The 13,783-nt window shown below is 37.7% G+C and overlaps 3 protein-coding genes across 5 annotated transcripts in view; all 3 read left to right on the forward strand.

Annotated features, from left to right (window-relative positions):
• Positions 1-7,121, forward strand: part of plekhg2 (pleckstrin homology domain containing, family G (with RhoGef domain) member 2) — a 63,468-nt gene extending 56,347 nt beyond the window's left edge. For 2 of the 3 annotated variants that reach the window (XM_087284085.1, XM_087284087.1), the window contains 8 exons: positions 492-623; positions 812-994; positions 1,118-1,210; positions 3,434-3,520; positions 3,658-3,691; positions 3,782-3,874; positions 3,956-4,054; positions 4,200-5,565. In XM_087284085.1, coding sequence (XP_087140211.1) covers positions 492-623; positions 812-994; positions 1,118-1,210; positions 3,434-3,520; positions 3,658-3,691; positions 3,782-3,874; positions 3,956-4,054; positions 4,200-4,309 — 831 coding nt within the window. In that variant the 3' untranslated portion in view covers positions 4,310-5,565. Of the gene's footprint in view, positions 1-491; positions 624-811; positions 995-1,117; positions 1,211-3,433; positions 3,521-3,657; positions 3,692-3,781; positions 3,875-3,955; positions 4,055-4,199; positions 5,566-6,992 lie in introns of those variants that run through there. The other variant, XM_087284086.1, reaches the window with a different exon arrangement.
• Positions 1-13,783, forward strand: part of LOC147833651 (uncharacterized) — a 734,785-nt gene that overhangs the window by 293,507 nt on the left and 427,495 nt on the right. The window lies entirely within an intron of this gene.
• LOC137487742 (uncharacterized) lies at positions 7,000-13,055 on the forward strand. The gene is made up of 4 exons (XM_087284026.1): positions 7,000-7,244; positions 7,456-8,938; positions 9,028-10,096; positions 10,194-13,055. Exons 1-4 carry the CDS (start codon positions 7,041-7,043, stop codon positions 12,067-12,069), a joined length of 4,632 nt encoding a protein of 1,543 aa, XP_087140152.1. The 5' UTR covers positions 7,000-7,040; the 3' UTR covers positions 12,070-13,055.

The following is a 13,783-nucleotide window of genomic DNA, read 5'->3' on the forward strand; positions in this document are numbered from 1 at the left end:
AATAGCCCAGTTCTAATAACAGTGAGGCACATTGTAATTCATTGTTACAACATTTCCCATCTGCTCAACTGGAATTTAGATTAATACAAATTAGTGTCTTTTGCTAGAGACTCGTCTACATTGCTAGTAAAAACTCATTTCTCATTTTAAATAAAACCTAAAAACTAAGATAAAAAATTCTCAGACCTCGGCCATATACCTTTGCTGATATCTTCATGTGTTTTGAAGTTTGCCATATGTTTCCTCTATATTGTGTTGATAAAGCTGCTAATAAACAGAGTTAGTTTTGTTATGCTAGCATGTGTGGAAATGTGGTTTTAACCATGTGTGATACAAATAACTCCACATTAGTGCTCTGCTCACCTCTAATGCTTTTTGGTGACAGATAGTGTAGCTTTGACATCTACCAGACGGGAAAATGGGGCCATGCTAACTTACTACACTTTAGCGCTCGACAGCACAGCTGACGTCTTGTCGCCCTCTTGTGGTAGGAGCTGTCCAAACACTTTGATAAAAGTGACCCTGGCTATGAGGTGGTGGAAGATGCCATTATAACTATGACAGCAGTGGCCTGGTACATCAATGACATGAAGAGGAAGCAGGAACATGCAATCAGATTGCAGGTAATATCATATATTTTCTTGATAACTGTCTATGTAACTGATGTTTTGTAACTGTGAGATTACAATGTCTTGAATTCATTCATTCATTTTCTTTTTGGCTTAGTCCCTTTAGTAATCAGGGGTTGCCGACTTGCCACAGTGGAATACTGTATTTAATTCAAATGCTATTTTTTTGTGTTTTTAAATAGGAGATTGAGAGCTTGCTGCTGAACTGGACGGGTCCTGACCTCAGTGGTTTTGGAGAGCTGGTTCTTGAAGGTTCCTTCCGGGTTCAACGCGTGAAAAAGGAAAGAGCTTTCTTTCTTTTTGACAAAATGCTTCTTATTGCCAAGAAGAGGCTGGATCATTTCATATACAGTACTCACATATTTGTAAGTCACCATCATTTGTCATCTGATTTCGTACTGTTCTTTTAATGTCTACAAATAAACATTTCTCTTTCAGGATTTAGACAATGCAGGCTAATGTTTTTTCTCTCTTGTGTTTGTTTTAAGTGCTGTAATCTGCTCTTAGTGGAAAATATGAAGGATCCCCTCTGTTTTAAGGTGTCTGACCAAACAATCCCAAAACAACAACATGTTGTTCAGGTAAAATATTTTCTGAAGTACAGTCATTTGAAGTGCAATGATGTGTTCATTAATAATTAATAGTCAGGTACAAGGTTCAAGACACCCTGGAGTACTTTTTTTTTTTTTTTGCAATTGAGCATCAGTTAGGACAACATTAACACCTGTCAACTTTAATTGTGGGGAAAACTGGATAATTTTGAGCTTTTGTCAGCTAATGTCATCTTCCGGGTTTAAAATAATTTTTGGGCCCGGATCAAAATCGGTGACGTATCGTGAATCTGCTAGTGGAGTGATGGTATGTCAGTTACTCATTATTATTCATAACTGAGATTTCTTATCCTATGAAAAGACCCTGCTTCTTAATTATTAATGAGAGCATGTCCTTTCCAAAGGCAGACCTGCCAAGCTATGAGACCCAATGACTGGGGTACCGCACACGGCACGGGTTGTATGTGTTTGTTTCCATGATCCACAGGGTTTGTTGCATGGTATTCCCTGCAATTCTGTCGGCTGATACAGCAAAGCTGTTGGTTTGCAGCAAGCATTTTTGTTCAGAGAGCTGTACAAGAATTTGAGAATGGCGGACTTTGTTTTATCAGTTGTGTTTGTTACCATTCAGACACATCGCCTACATGTATATCTGTGCTGCTGTGTTCGCTTATGTTTAAAATCCTCCAGATTACCAGCAGTGCTAATGGTTGAAATAGACAGGGCAAGATATCTGCTGCACTGCTATCCACTGTGTCTGCATTCAGACCCAGGGATTGAGGAAGAGAGAAGTCCTCCTCATTTATAGTGTTTACATGACATGTAGCAGGACAATCATGCATCTCTACACAGTTTGTGTCTCATTTGTGAGCCAACTGACAACAGTTGTTCGTTTCCCTCTTCTCCCCCGCTCTACTGGCCACAGTCACTCCTTCCTCTGCACACAGAGCTCCATGCTCATCTTGGATTCTGTGGTATACTTAAACCGAAAGAGGGGAGTTTTGTGGGCCTTTAAACATTTATTTATTCATTTTCGTTTTGGCTTAGTCACTTTATTAATCTGGAGTTGCCATAGTGGAATAACCCACCAACTTGTCTAGCATATGTTTTACGTAGTGTATGCCCTTCCAGCTGCAACCGATCACTGGGAAACACCCATACACTTTCACTGACACACATACACCAAGGACAATTTAGCCTACCCAATTTACCTGTACCGCATATCTTTGGACTGTGGGGGAAACAGGAGCTCCCGGAGGAAACCCACATGAACGCGGGGAGAACATGCAAACTGCACAGAGAAATGGCAACTGACCCAGCCAAGGCTCAAACCAGTGACCTTTTTGCTGTGAGACAAGAGCACTACCCACTGTGCCACCGGCCTTCTGCACGCGCAGAAATCCACAGATTGTTTAGAAAATCATTGCATTTATTTATTTACTTGTAAATGTGTGTAAATTTATTTTAAGTAATATTATTTACTAATATGAAAATGTTGATTTGAATTACTGTATTTACAATACAGTTTGTAAAGTAATAATTTCTGTCTTTTAGTAGATATTTAATGAGAGACTTGCTTTGTTTAACAAATAAGTGGATCTAATTGGATTTGCATTTTAAACATTAAATAAAAGTTAAAAAGGTCATTTTTATGTCATATGTTAGGTTTTAAGTTATGATACTCCCAAAATCATTCATGTAAATTAGCAGATTTTATTTTTTATTTTTTATTTTTTTTTACAAAATGTATTAATGCAAAAAGCATACATTTTGGCTCAGACATGCATTTTTTATTTTACATTTAATTTTTATTTTAGTATTTCGCCCTCATTGCCTTTCATCATTGTTGTTCTCAATAAAGCTATGCAAATGTTTATTATTATTAATATTATTATTACAGAAGTGTTACTAATTAAAACATGTTTAAAAGTTGAAATAGATAACCTATAGTTGTAATTTACACTATTAGTTACTTTACTATATTGTAGGTTTATAAGGAATTAATCTATGAAGACACATTTAATGAATTATTCATATATTTATTACTAATTATTTATTCATATTGAACTATATTATTTGGGGCTAATGATTAAACAATGTTTTATTTCAACATTAAAGCAAGATTATCTGGGATTTGATTTAGCATAATTGAATGTATATCAGTGCACCAGTATTCTAAAGTATCACCAACATTTTATAAAACAACATTAAAAAGTGCATTGTCTGAAAAGCTGATACCTTGTTTATTTCTAGGCTAAAAACCAGGAGGAGAAGCGACTGTGGCTACATTACCTCAAGAGATTGATCGTAGAAAACCATCCTGCATCCTTGCCTCAAAAAGTAATAACAGTATTTAATGCATTACTGTGTAAAACTGCCCAACATTTCAAAGTGTGCACTCACAGCAATCATTAGTTCAGATATGCAAAGTTCACACGAGGACATTAGATCGCTAATTATTTGTATGTGTTTGCCAGGCGAGGCAGGTTCTTGGTGACAACTTCTGTCAGTGTAAGATTTCTTTGCATTCTTGTCATTTTAAATCATTGCTTGAGGCATTGAGTGTTTGTTTTAAATTCATGCTTTGTATGATACTTATAGCTCCACAGTTTGATCAGGAACCAATTAGAAAGCCAATGCCGTCACCACGACTGGATGATGTTCATAACTACCACAGAGGAAGAAGGCAATCAGGTCTGGCTTGTAGTGTTAATTAGGTACCTGAGAATGGCAAACAGAAATGATTTATTCACTCATGCAAGAATCTCTTAACAGAGCCACCAGAATTCATCTACACCCCTGAAAAAGCCAAGAAAAGCCTTCCCATGCTGTTAGAGGGTAACCTGCCATACAAACGTGGAAGAAGACAATCTGGTGAATAAAATTCAACTCTATAAATTGGCATAAAAATAAGTGTTTTGTGTTATATACTCAACTATATATACTTTGTACTTTTGTACTTTGATGCATTCTATTCCTAAAGATTAAAGTCTAAAATCTAATCTTTGTGTGCCTCAAGCGCCTGCCAAAGATATAGAAGCTGCATTTCAGCAAAGCGGTGAGTGTAAACTGAAATACTTTCACTTTCGATTATTTTGTTTTGTAGTGATGATGTTGCTTCAAAAGTGACTGAAAAAAAGCATAATTGAAACAGATTTATTGTCTTTTAAAAAGAAATTAAATTCATGTTTGTTTCTGCTCTTCTTTTCCTGACCCGTCATGGCTTCACTCTTCATGGGATCCAGGTTCTTTAAAGGTGTGAGAGAATTGCATTTTTTTTCTAACACACAGTGCTCAGCATATATTATTACACCCCTCACAAATCTATCTTTTAAATTCATATCTTTAATAAGAAACTATACAATATTATATTTGTGCATATACATTAGTCTGTACTGAAGCCAAATCTTGAGCTTATCTAACCAAATAACCTACGATAACTGTCCAAAAACTAGCACAACCAAATTTATATCATATATTTATTATCAAATCAAGAGAAGCAAAAATATTTAAAGATTTAGTTGAATTTTTTTAGGTTGTAATTTTGTTTGCAATATTTAGTTTGAATTTATTTGTATTATCTTTCAATTTCTAAATATGTTTGGTGACTAAAATATTATTTCAATAAATATATCTGTTTAATAAATCTGTTTTGTTTAAATACACCAAAACACATTGAATATATTTACTGAGAAATTGATTAACATATTAATTTTCAAAATGTGCTGTACTGAAGTTATGCTGAAGTCTGCAAATACATTATTCCTGCAACATAATGTAGTTTTGTAGCAACAAGGGTTTGTTTAATATCAGTAGCTATGTTTCCATCCAAAGATGTAGGACGATTAGGACGATTCTAAGGGCCTACGCATTTTGGGGGCCCTCAGAGATATTATTAGGGGCCCACCACCGCACAACCAAAATCTTTTTTTTTTTTTTGCATAAATAAACCTCAATCCTGAACAAAACTATTAAATTGACTAGAAAATTACAGGATTTTAACTCTTTAATTGCCAAATTCATAAATGATGTCACTGATTTGGTGGAAAAACATACAAAATGACGTATTTCCAATATAAAAAGTTATGGGGGATTGGATTTTTTTTTTTTTTCACTTTTTGTCAAAGACTTGGACGTGTGAAACAACATTGCCTTTGATGCATTGTTTTTGATTGAATTTCATTTTTTTTCTCCCTAATTTATTGTTGGTTACTGTTTTTGCCTTATTGACTTCTATTATAACTACTTTGTTTTTATTACAAAACCATGACGCCATATAATCAGACATTTTTTTTATTGTTGGTGGTTTTCCCTGATGGGAAGAGGGAAAATTTGTCATTTTAACTGTTGATCATCAGTTGGTACCATTAATCCTTTAGATAGGCCTGTGCAAAAAAAAAAAAGGGAAAAAAAGCTTAGTTTCTGCATTTTTACTGTGTATTTATGTACCATCAAATGTGGTTATAATGGAAGTCAATAGACTCATTTCACGCGGCCGCCGTTTTTAAAAGCAAAATCAAGGCTGCGGTGGGATGAAACCCGGAAGTATTGTTGGGAGTTACATGGAATGTTGTGAACCTGGCTGTATATGTTATCAGCGAAGAGAAAGTCACACAAACTTATTTTTCACCGCCTTCCGAGTGACCCGAAGGTCCATTCTGAATCAATGGAGAAAATATAAAGAATTACCTCATTTTCAGCTAAGTTAAGGGAAATGGCACTAGTTTGCTAACGTTTTCTTTCCCAAACACACGTTTTAGATGACATTTATCAAACTCAAGTTAATTAAAGGATTCTTTCACTATATGAGACTTGTCATGATACTGAATTAAAAAAAAAAAAACGTCAATTTGCCGCTAACATTTAAAGCACTGTTGATGGCTTTCTTAAAACAGAGCTGATTTGCCATTGCGTTCACATGCTCGACAGAAATGACTGATTGGCCGAGAAGGTCATCAGTTCACCCTCCGCTGTTTATCGAGTACAAACACAGACGAGCGACCTGAAGAGCGGTAAACTGATGAGTACTGGTAAATACTATTGTAAATCAGCGCTGTTTATGAACACGCTCAGCTGCGCTTGAATGTTAGTGGGAAATGGACATTTTTAAAACTTCAGTACCGGAACAACACTATTACAGACAACACGAGGATGTGCTACAGAGGACTGCATTGTTTTATCGCTCACTGGGTTACATAGGTTAAAGCAGGAAAGCGTGATTTTTACCTGGTGGCATGAACTGAAGTCTTGGAGAACACTTGAACATATTAATCTTACAGAGATTGATATGTTGTTTGATGCTAAATTGCTTTTAATTGTTTAAATTAAACTTACTGAATGATATTAAAGTGATGTTTACATCATTTCTGCATTTTGAAATTCCGGGTTTCTTCCCACCGCAACCTCGCTTTGGTTCTTTAAAATGGCGGCCGCATAAAATAAGATAATAACATTAAATTAGGGAGAAAAAGTATAATGTAACAATGCATAAAAGCCAATGTTGTTACTAATCATTCACATGTCCAAGACTGTGATAAAAGGTTAAAAAAAATCCAGTTCACAACTACTTTTGATATTGAAAATACATCATTTTGTGTGTGTTTTTCCCCCTGTAATTTTCTAAGCTATTAAGTAATTTAGTAGTAGACCAGGACTGATGTTGATTAACAGACTTACTCAAAAAAAAAAAATTTAATAAAAAATGATGTGATGCATTTTTATGGATGGAAACATAGATAATATCACAGCCATGTATGTTACTCAAGGGTCTACAGTGACCTTACATTTTTTATGAACACTTATTTTCATTTAGAGTTCTCAAGCTGGCAGTGAAGGAGAATTGTGCCCACAGGCTGATAGTATGGGCTCTTCAGGCAGTACCAGTACTCTGGCTTCCTCAGTCATTGAAGTTGAATCTGGACGTGATGATCTGGCCTTATGTCAAGATGAAGATGATATGACACCACTCCCTCCACCACCAACACTGTCTATTACTGAAGAAATCATGGAATTCATTAACCAGAGCCGTGCTCGGCAGGGCATGACAGAGTTGACATCTGATAGGGTAAGTATAACACATTATGAAACACATTATGAAACACGTTATAAAACCTCAAACAACATCCAGAGACTGTAATTGCTTAAGTATTTCAGAACAATGTTTTTTTTTTGCTATTCGTAAACATAATTTACAGCAGTGATTTTGTAGCAATATTGCTGTTCATTTCTTAAGGTACCCATCTAAAATAAAGTGTTTTCAATTGTTTTACTTCTAGTGTCAGTTGATTCCAGAGACCTTAGAAGTTCAGCCATTGGAAGGACAGGAGTCAGAGGAATCCAAACCACTTATAGCTGAGATGGATGAAAATACACATGCGATCATTAATGTCCAAAGATCCGATGCAGAGAAAACTGAATCAGTTCAAGACGAGGACAGCCATCCATCCTGTGAAGAAAATATTTCTCAACCAAATGAGCCAAAGGGAGTATCACCAACTCTGCATGTCTCTACTGAGGAAAATCAATTAGAAGAGCTGACATTCCAAGAGGCCAGTTGTGGTGAATCATGCAAATCAGAGACCTTAAGTGAAGGAGAGAAAGATAATGAGAACTCTGTTAGTAAAAGTGAAAATAAATCAGCTAAATCTGCAAATGAGACAGCATGTGAGGCCAATTCACATTGTCCTCTTATTGATACTTCAGAGAAAGAATCTGAAAGCTCTCCCAAAATAGAACCTGAGCAAAAACTGACCAAAAGTGACAAGCAGATTATTGAGAAGATTCGCAGCTATTATGAGGCAGCGGAGACAGGAGTTGAGGAAGGTCAGTCTACACGAAGAAACAGCTTTTCTCATATTCCTGCAGGATTAGTGAAGGATTCTGTAACACGATTCAATGTTTGTGTTCGTCAGGACAGTTTGTTTGAGTCTGAGAGTGGCCGCTCAGACACTGTTGACACTGACTCAGCATTTTTAATACTCCCTGTATCTGACCAAGCTGACCAGACTTTCAGCCATCAGGAATCTGTTGATGCAGACATTCCTCCCTCACATTCAGATGCTGACCATCAAGTGGAAGAAATTGACGGCAAGACCTCAATGAAAAAGGATGAAGATGTTTGTGATTTCAGTATGAAACTGTGGAAGGAGAATGAAAAGACTGGCCAAGAGTCTCCAAGCAGTCCGAAAGTCCCCATCTCAAGAGAGAACAGCTGTGGTGAACATACAGATGCTCCTGAGAAATTGTCCGTAAATTGCATAACAACCCAAGTACAGCATAAACAATCGGAGAGTTTACAATGTGATCCAGACGCACCAGACAAATCTAATCTGCAGGCCACAGAGACAGCAGATGCATCACTTCAATGTGCAAGTAAAACTAGATCTAGGATGTCTTCTAATGTAAGCCTGGATAGCCTTCCCATTCAGATTAAAGTTGGCAGATGGTCTCGTCATGGCAAGGTGGTTACATGTAGCCAAACCCTTTATGAAGGAATGGCCGAGGTACCAGATTTAGGATTTTTTGAGAGTGGACCAGTCAATCAGTGCTTGGTGGAAAACTCAGAAAAGATTTTAAATAAAGTGCAAATGCTTGCACGCATGTACACTGCCAAGGCGAGCAGCATGAAGGTACCGCTGCATCAGAAAAAAACACGAGTGAGTAGGGGAGCATGGTCAATGGATGGAAAAGGGAGCACTTCACCTAAACCTCAGCAAGTAAAGCTGCACCAGGGGGATATGAGGATAAGCCAGTCTGAAGGTGAGTTCTGAATTTAAACAGAGTTCATTACCTTGCTTGGAGGAAAAATATTTCAATGTTTTTTAATGCTGTCTTTGGTTTTGTTGCAGAAGAATCTTTGGAAACTACACCTACTGAGCCTTTTGGTCATATAATTTTAAGGGAGAAGCTGTCTACAACTTATCACCAAGAAAATGATTGCAATCTTATTGGCCCGCTAGATGAGATTTCAGAAACTGGATCTAATTCACTGTCTTTTTCTTCTGCTGATTCCTCTTTCACTTCGGCTCAAATACTAGCAACTGTTACAGAATCAAAGGTCTCTGTGATATCAGACCATACAGACAGGTCATTAGAAATGACAGAGTCGAAACTACATGAAAAAGAACAATCCGTACCACTTCCAGTTTACTCTGGAACACCAGTCCAAGCTGAGTCAGTAGTCCCATCCAAAATCTGTGGGTTGCCATTGGTTGAGCATGCTAGCAGTGTACTACAGTCCATTCAGGAGAACCATTTAGATGTTGGGGACAAATTAAATACAGTATATAGAATTGCAGAAAGACAGGTATTGCAAGAGGATAAACCTGCTTTTGTAAACAATTATTGTCCAATTAGTGATGTTTTTATTGACCCACTAGTCAATAAACATGTAACTAAAGAGACTCACAGTGAGGAGAAAAAAGACTCTGTTGTACAGCACTGTGAAAGTATATTGTCTATAGATGATGAACGAGATGAAATGGATAAAGGACATTTGAAATCCAACCAGTCTGATACTGAAATGACTAACATGGAGGAACTAACACATATAGTGTCCTCCGTTAGTGATGAAAGCACATATCCTCCATTACACTTAGCAGCCTCCTTAAAAAACAGTGTTCCATCCACTTTGATAATCTCTGAGGAATCAAAACCTTTGGCCCAGGTGCAGGATTTAACTAGCCCTACGCATCTGGTGACTCTGCTTGGTTCATGTAGCAAGTGTAGTCCACAGGAAGATAAATCTAAAGAAGACATTAATTCAATGACTTTGAGCCCATGCTCAACCCCACTTGGTAGACCTCTTTTAGATGAGCTACCAAGGTTTACAAATCAAAGACCCTCCAATCTGCCTTCCACCACAGGAACGAGAAGTCCCTTCAAAAATTGGAATTCATCATCTCCAGTTGCTCAAAGGTACTGCATATCACAAACCAAGTTTTAGTTTTAGGTCTTGTAATATATAGGTCATACGGTTTTTAATCTGTTTAATTTGTCTTATCTTGCTTTTCAGAGTGCCACACACTTCACTGCGAACAGAGGATCACACTCAAGATATTACTTCTTATGGCCTTTCTCCTCACAAGCAGTCTTCATCCCAGGCTTTTAATGATAAGTCTTCAATCACTCCCTTGGGTGGTGAACATAAATTAGATACAAAACCACCCTCTGCCTTTAGTCCAAGTCTCCGAATGAGGTCACCCTCTCCAATTAGAGGTACACAGAGCTCCAGACCTACTTCAACAACCTCAGCTCTTACAAAGTCTCTTGCTGCCTCCTGCATCAGTCAGACGATTTCTCAAAGCATGGCCAAGAGAGGTGCACATATTCAGACTGTGTCCCAACCTGTAAGATCCTCTCCTCTACCCACATCTTCCGTAAGATTACGGACGCCATCACCAAAACCCATCACCTTGGACTCAAATGTAGAGTCAGGATTTAGGGCAATATCCAGCCCTGGGGTAGGAAGTCAACCCCCAAGGTCTTGTCCATCCCCATTCAGATCCAACAGTCTTCGATCTAGTCCAGCAACAGTCCAGTCCCCTCCTCCTTATCGTAGCCAAAGGTCAATATCTCCAGCACCTCCAGTTAGCCTCCATTCAACTCCATCTGTTAACAGCCCAACCTCCACTGCTCTTGAACAACCTTCGTTCAGCAGTTTAAATTGTAATAATAACAATAATAACAGCTTAAGTAATAATGGGTGGGTCGCTAATAACAAAAAAACAGCACCATCAGCTGTAAGTGGACTCCCTCATTTCCATGATTCCCAGCGAACAACCTCACACAATAGGGTGGCTCGTCCTTTCCCATCGTCTGAGCCTAGTTCCCGTGTACAGTCCCCTTCCATTTGCCTCCAATCTCCAATCACCCGAATCTGCTCTCCTCCACCTGCTCCCAACCATTCCAGTCATCTGGTAACAAAGCCACCCAACCCCAGAGCATCCAGACAAGGTGGCTACTTTACACCTTTATCTTTGGAAATTTCAAGATCAACATCAGCTTGTTCAATATCTCCTTGCGGGAGTCCCAGAATCACCTCTCCTCCCCCTATTGGCATTCCTACAAATGTTTGGGGCTATGCTAATCCACAACCAAGGAATCCATTAGTAACAAGTGCATCGTCTCATACAAAATTGGAAACAAACTCTACTCCAAGAGGCTCTAGAATCATCTCGCCCACCCCAACAGGATCATCATCCTATTCAGCCAACTCTCAGAGTCAGAGGAGGTTACGAGGAACCAGTTTGCCCTTTGTTGTGATAGGGGATAGCCTTCCAAGTCCAACTAGACACGAACGCAGATCTTGGGCTGAAAGTGGACGGTGGTCAGTGGGTTCAGATCTAGGTTTAATAAGTCCTCGTGGGGGTTCATACAGTGGTAGCCCGTCTTCTGTTAGCCCTGGTCCTCTTTCACCAGTCAGACTAACAGCCGAAAGGACAAGTGGAAAACACTTTACAGGCATTTCCTGGCCAGATGTACACGATCTCTTGATTAAATACACAGAGCCCAATACTGAAGCAAATGCTTTATCCTGCACCGAGATAGAGCCAGGTGACATGGACGGTACAGAACCTACATGTCGGAGTACCCTTATTTGTCCATATGTTGCTCCAGCCAGCCCCATTGAGAGAGACACTCCCATTCAGTGCCAGACCGAGGCTAAAACAGAAGACTGTGTTCCTAATCAAGGGTCTAAAACAACATTAAAGACCAGTTATGCCACCACTGTCAATTTGCAGATTGCTGGGAGTGGGAGGATTGCATCCTTTAGCAATGCACAAGTCAGCCTGACTCAAACTCTGACCCCTGTGGCAGACAGTCAGAGCAGGAGAAGAGTCAGCATCAACAGCTGCAACTTCTCTATGCAGAACTGCAAAAGGCTTTGAGTGATGTAATTCTGAGGTCTAGCATGGTGCCTCATTTTTCAAGACACTTTATCTGGCACTTTAGCATGTAGCAGAGGAGTCAGCTTGGAGATTAAGGTCCCCTTCACTCCGATGAACAAAATTAACAGATGATAAAATACGGGTGTCAGTTAGTACTATGGTCAGTCATGTCATTTAATTATTGTATTTTTTAACCTTCATCCCTAATTCCTGGCAAAGATGCCAGTAAAACATCCATGAATTGACTTTGTTATGTTTAGGTTTTGCTTTTAAGACTCTGTAATATGCAAATGTATTATATATAATTGAACTAAAGCCTCTCTCATTAAAGGCTTTCAGTTGGCTTTGATATATAAAGAACTTATTTATGAAGTAGTGGTTTTTAAGGCACTTAACTCCTTGTTTTTCTTTGTTTTGCACATTTTACTCGAGTGTGGTTCAGACGTGTCTGGAAAACAGTGTGTTTCAGACAAAACATAATTTTTTATTGCCAGTGTTTATAAGGATTTAGTTAATAAAACAAGGGAGCATGAATTGCTGCTTTGAATGATATTAATACAAACATCAAAACATCTGATTTGATATTCTGCTTTGAAGAAAATGTTTGCTGCACGTTGAAAAAGCATTCCTTCAAGCAAACAAAAAACAAAGGTAATGCTGATCAAATGAACTCTTTGTGTTTGGATTTTTAGTGTATTTTTAATGTAATATATTTCTGATTTCTGTTAATTTTCACAATCAGTTAATGCTTAAGCCAGTTAAATGTATATCTCAGATTTGTGCCTTTATGTTCCGCACACTGCCTGCCACACGTGCAAAGAAAACAAATGTTAAAAGTCTGCTATCTGTACTTAATCTCAAAAAATGTTATGATTGTCACACTGTATGGACAATGTGCCCTTTGTTACTCGTATCTTAATAAAATCTGTGTAATATTATTATAATTGTGCCACAAGTTTATTAAAGTAAGATAAAACAGCTGAAAACTAGTCTATTTATTAAATTATATTTAGAGTTTATGGGTGTATGAGACCATGTGCAAATGAAGCATTGCATGAGGTGAAAATGTATGTTGCAAATATATAACAATGACCTAAAGGTAAGGAATTCATTCATTAAAACTGAAAAAAGACATCATAATAAATCCTACAGAAAGCCAAGCTGTTTTTTACAGATGAATAAAAGAACATAAAAACATGCAGTCAGTGGCACTGTATACAGTAATATCAATCAGCAGGCTATTTCACATCTAGGCAAAGCTTTTTTTTTGCGAACAGCAATAGGTCTAATTATTTTACACTTTGGGACTAGTTGTGTTAATTTGTTTTTATATTAAACTTACAATGTCCTTTTCTCACACACTTGATTGTGAAACATTTATATAACCATTGGCATTTTTAAGGAAACATGTAATGAAAGCTTTTATGTGTCTGAGACCAGAGTAGGAGGAAACTTGGCCTATTTTTTTGGCTCATTGTTAGAAAAGCCATTTCATGTTAAGAAGGAGAGTATTAATATTCTCTAAAGTCCAGGCTGTCTAACTGTCAAGTCAAGAACAAATGTTCTTTCACTATTGTTAATAATGTCCATTCATCGATTTCAGTGTGAAGCCAGATCAGCCTCAAACTGATACAAATGCAAAATACAATTCATAGATCCATGACAAAAATCACAAAATCTCATTTCTAAATTCAAAACACGATTTATAAACATA

Source organism: Danio rerio, chromosome 15 (genome assembly GCF_052040795.2).
Source record: "Danio rerio strain M-AB ecotype USA chromosome 15, GRCz13ab, whole genome shotgun sequence".
Classification (NCBI taxonomy): domain Eukaryota; kingdom Metazoa; phylum Chordata; class Actinopteri; order Cypriniformes; family Danionidae; genus Danio; species Danio rerio.

Bases quoted from the DNA above. Each gene is read 5' to 3' on its own strand.
- LOC137487742 (XM_087284026.1), top strand. From the start codon at position 7,041: ATGGGCTCTTCAGGCAGTACCAGTACTCTGGCTTCCTCAGTCATTGAA. The intron at 7,245-7,455 runs GTAAGTATAACA...TTTTACTTCTAG, and splicing joins CAGAGTTGACATCTGATAGG to TGTCAGTTGATTCCAGAGAC. The intron at 8,939-9,027 runs GTGAGTTCTGAA...GTTTTGTTGCAG, and splicing joins GAGGATAAGCCAGTCTGAAG to AAGAATCTTTGGAAACTACA.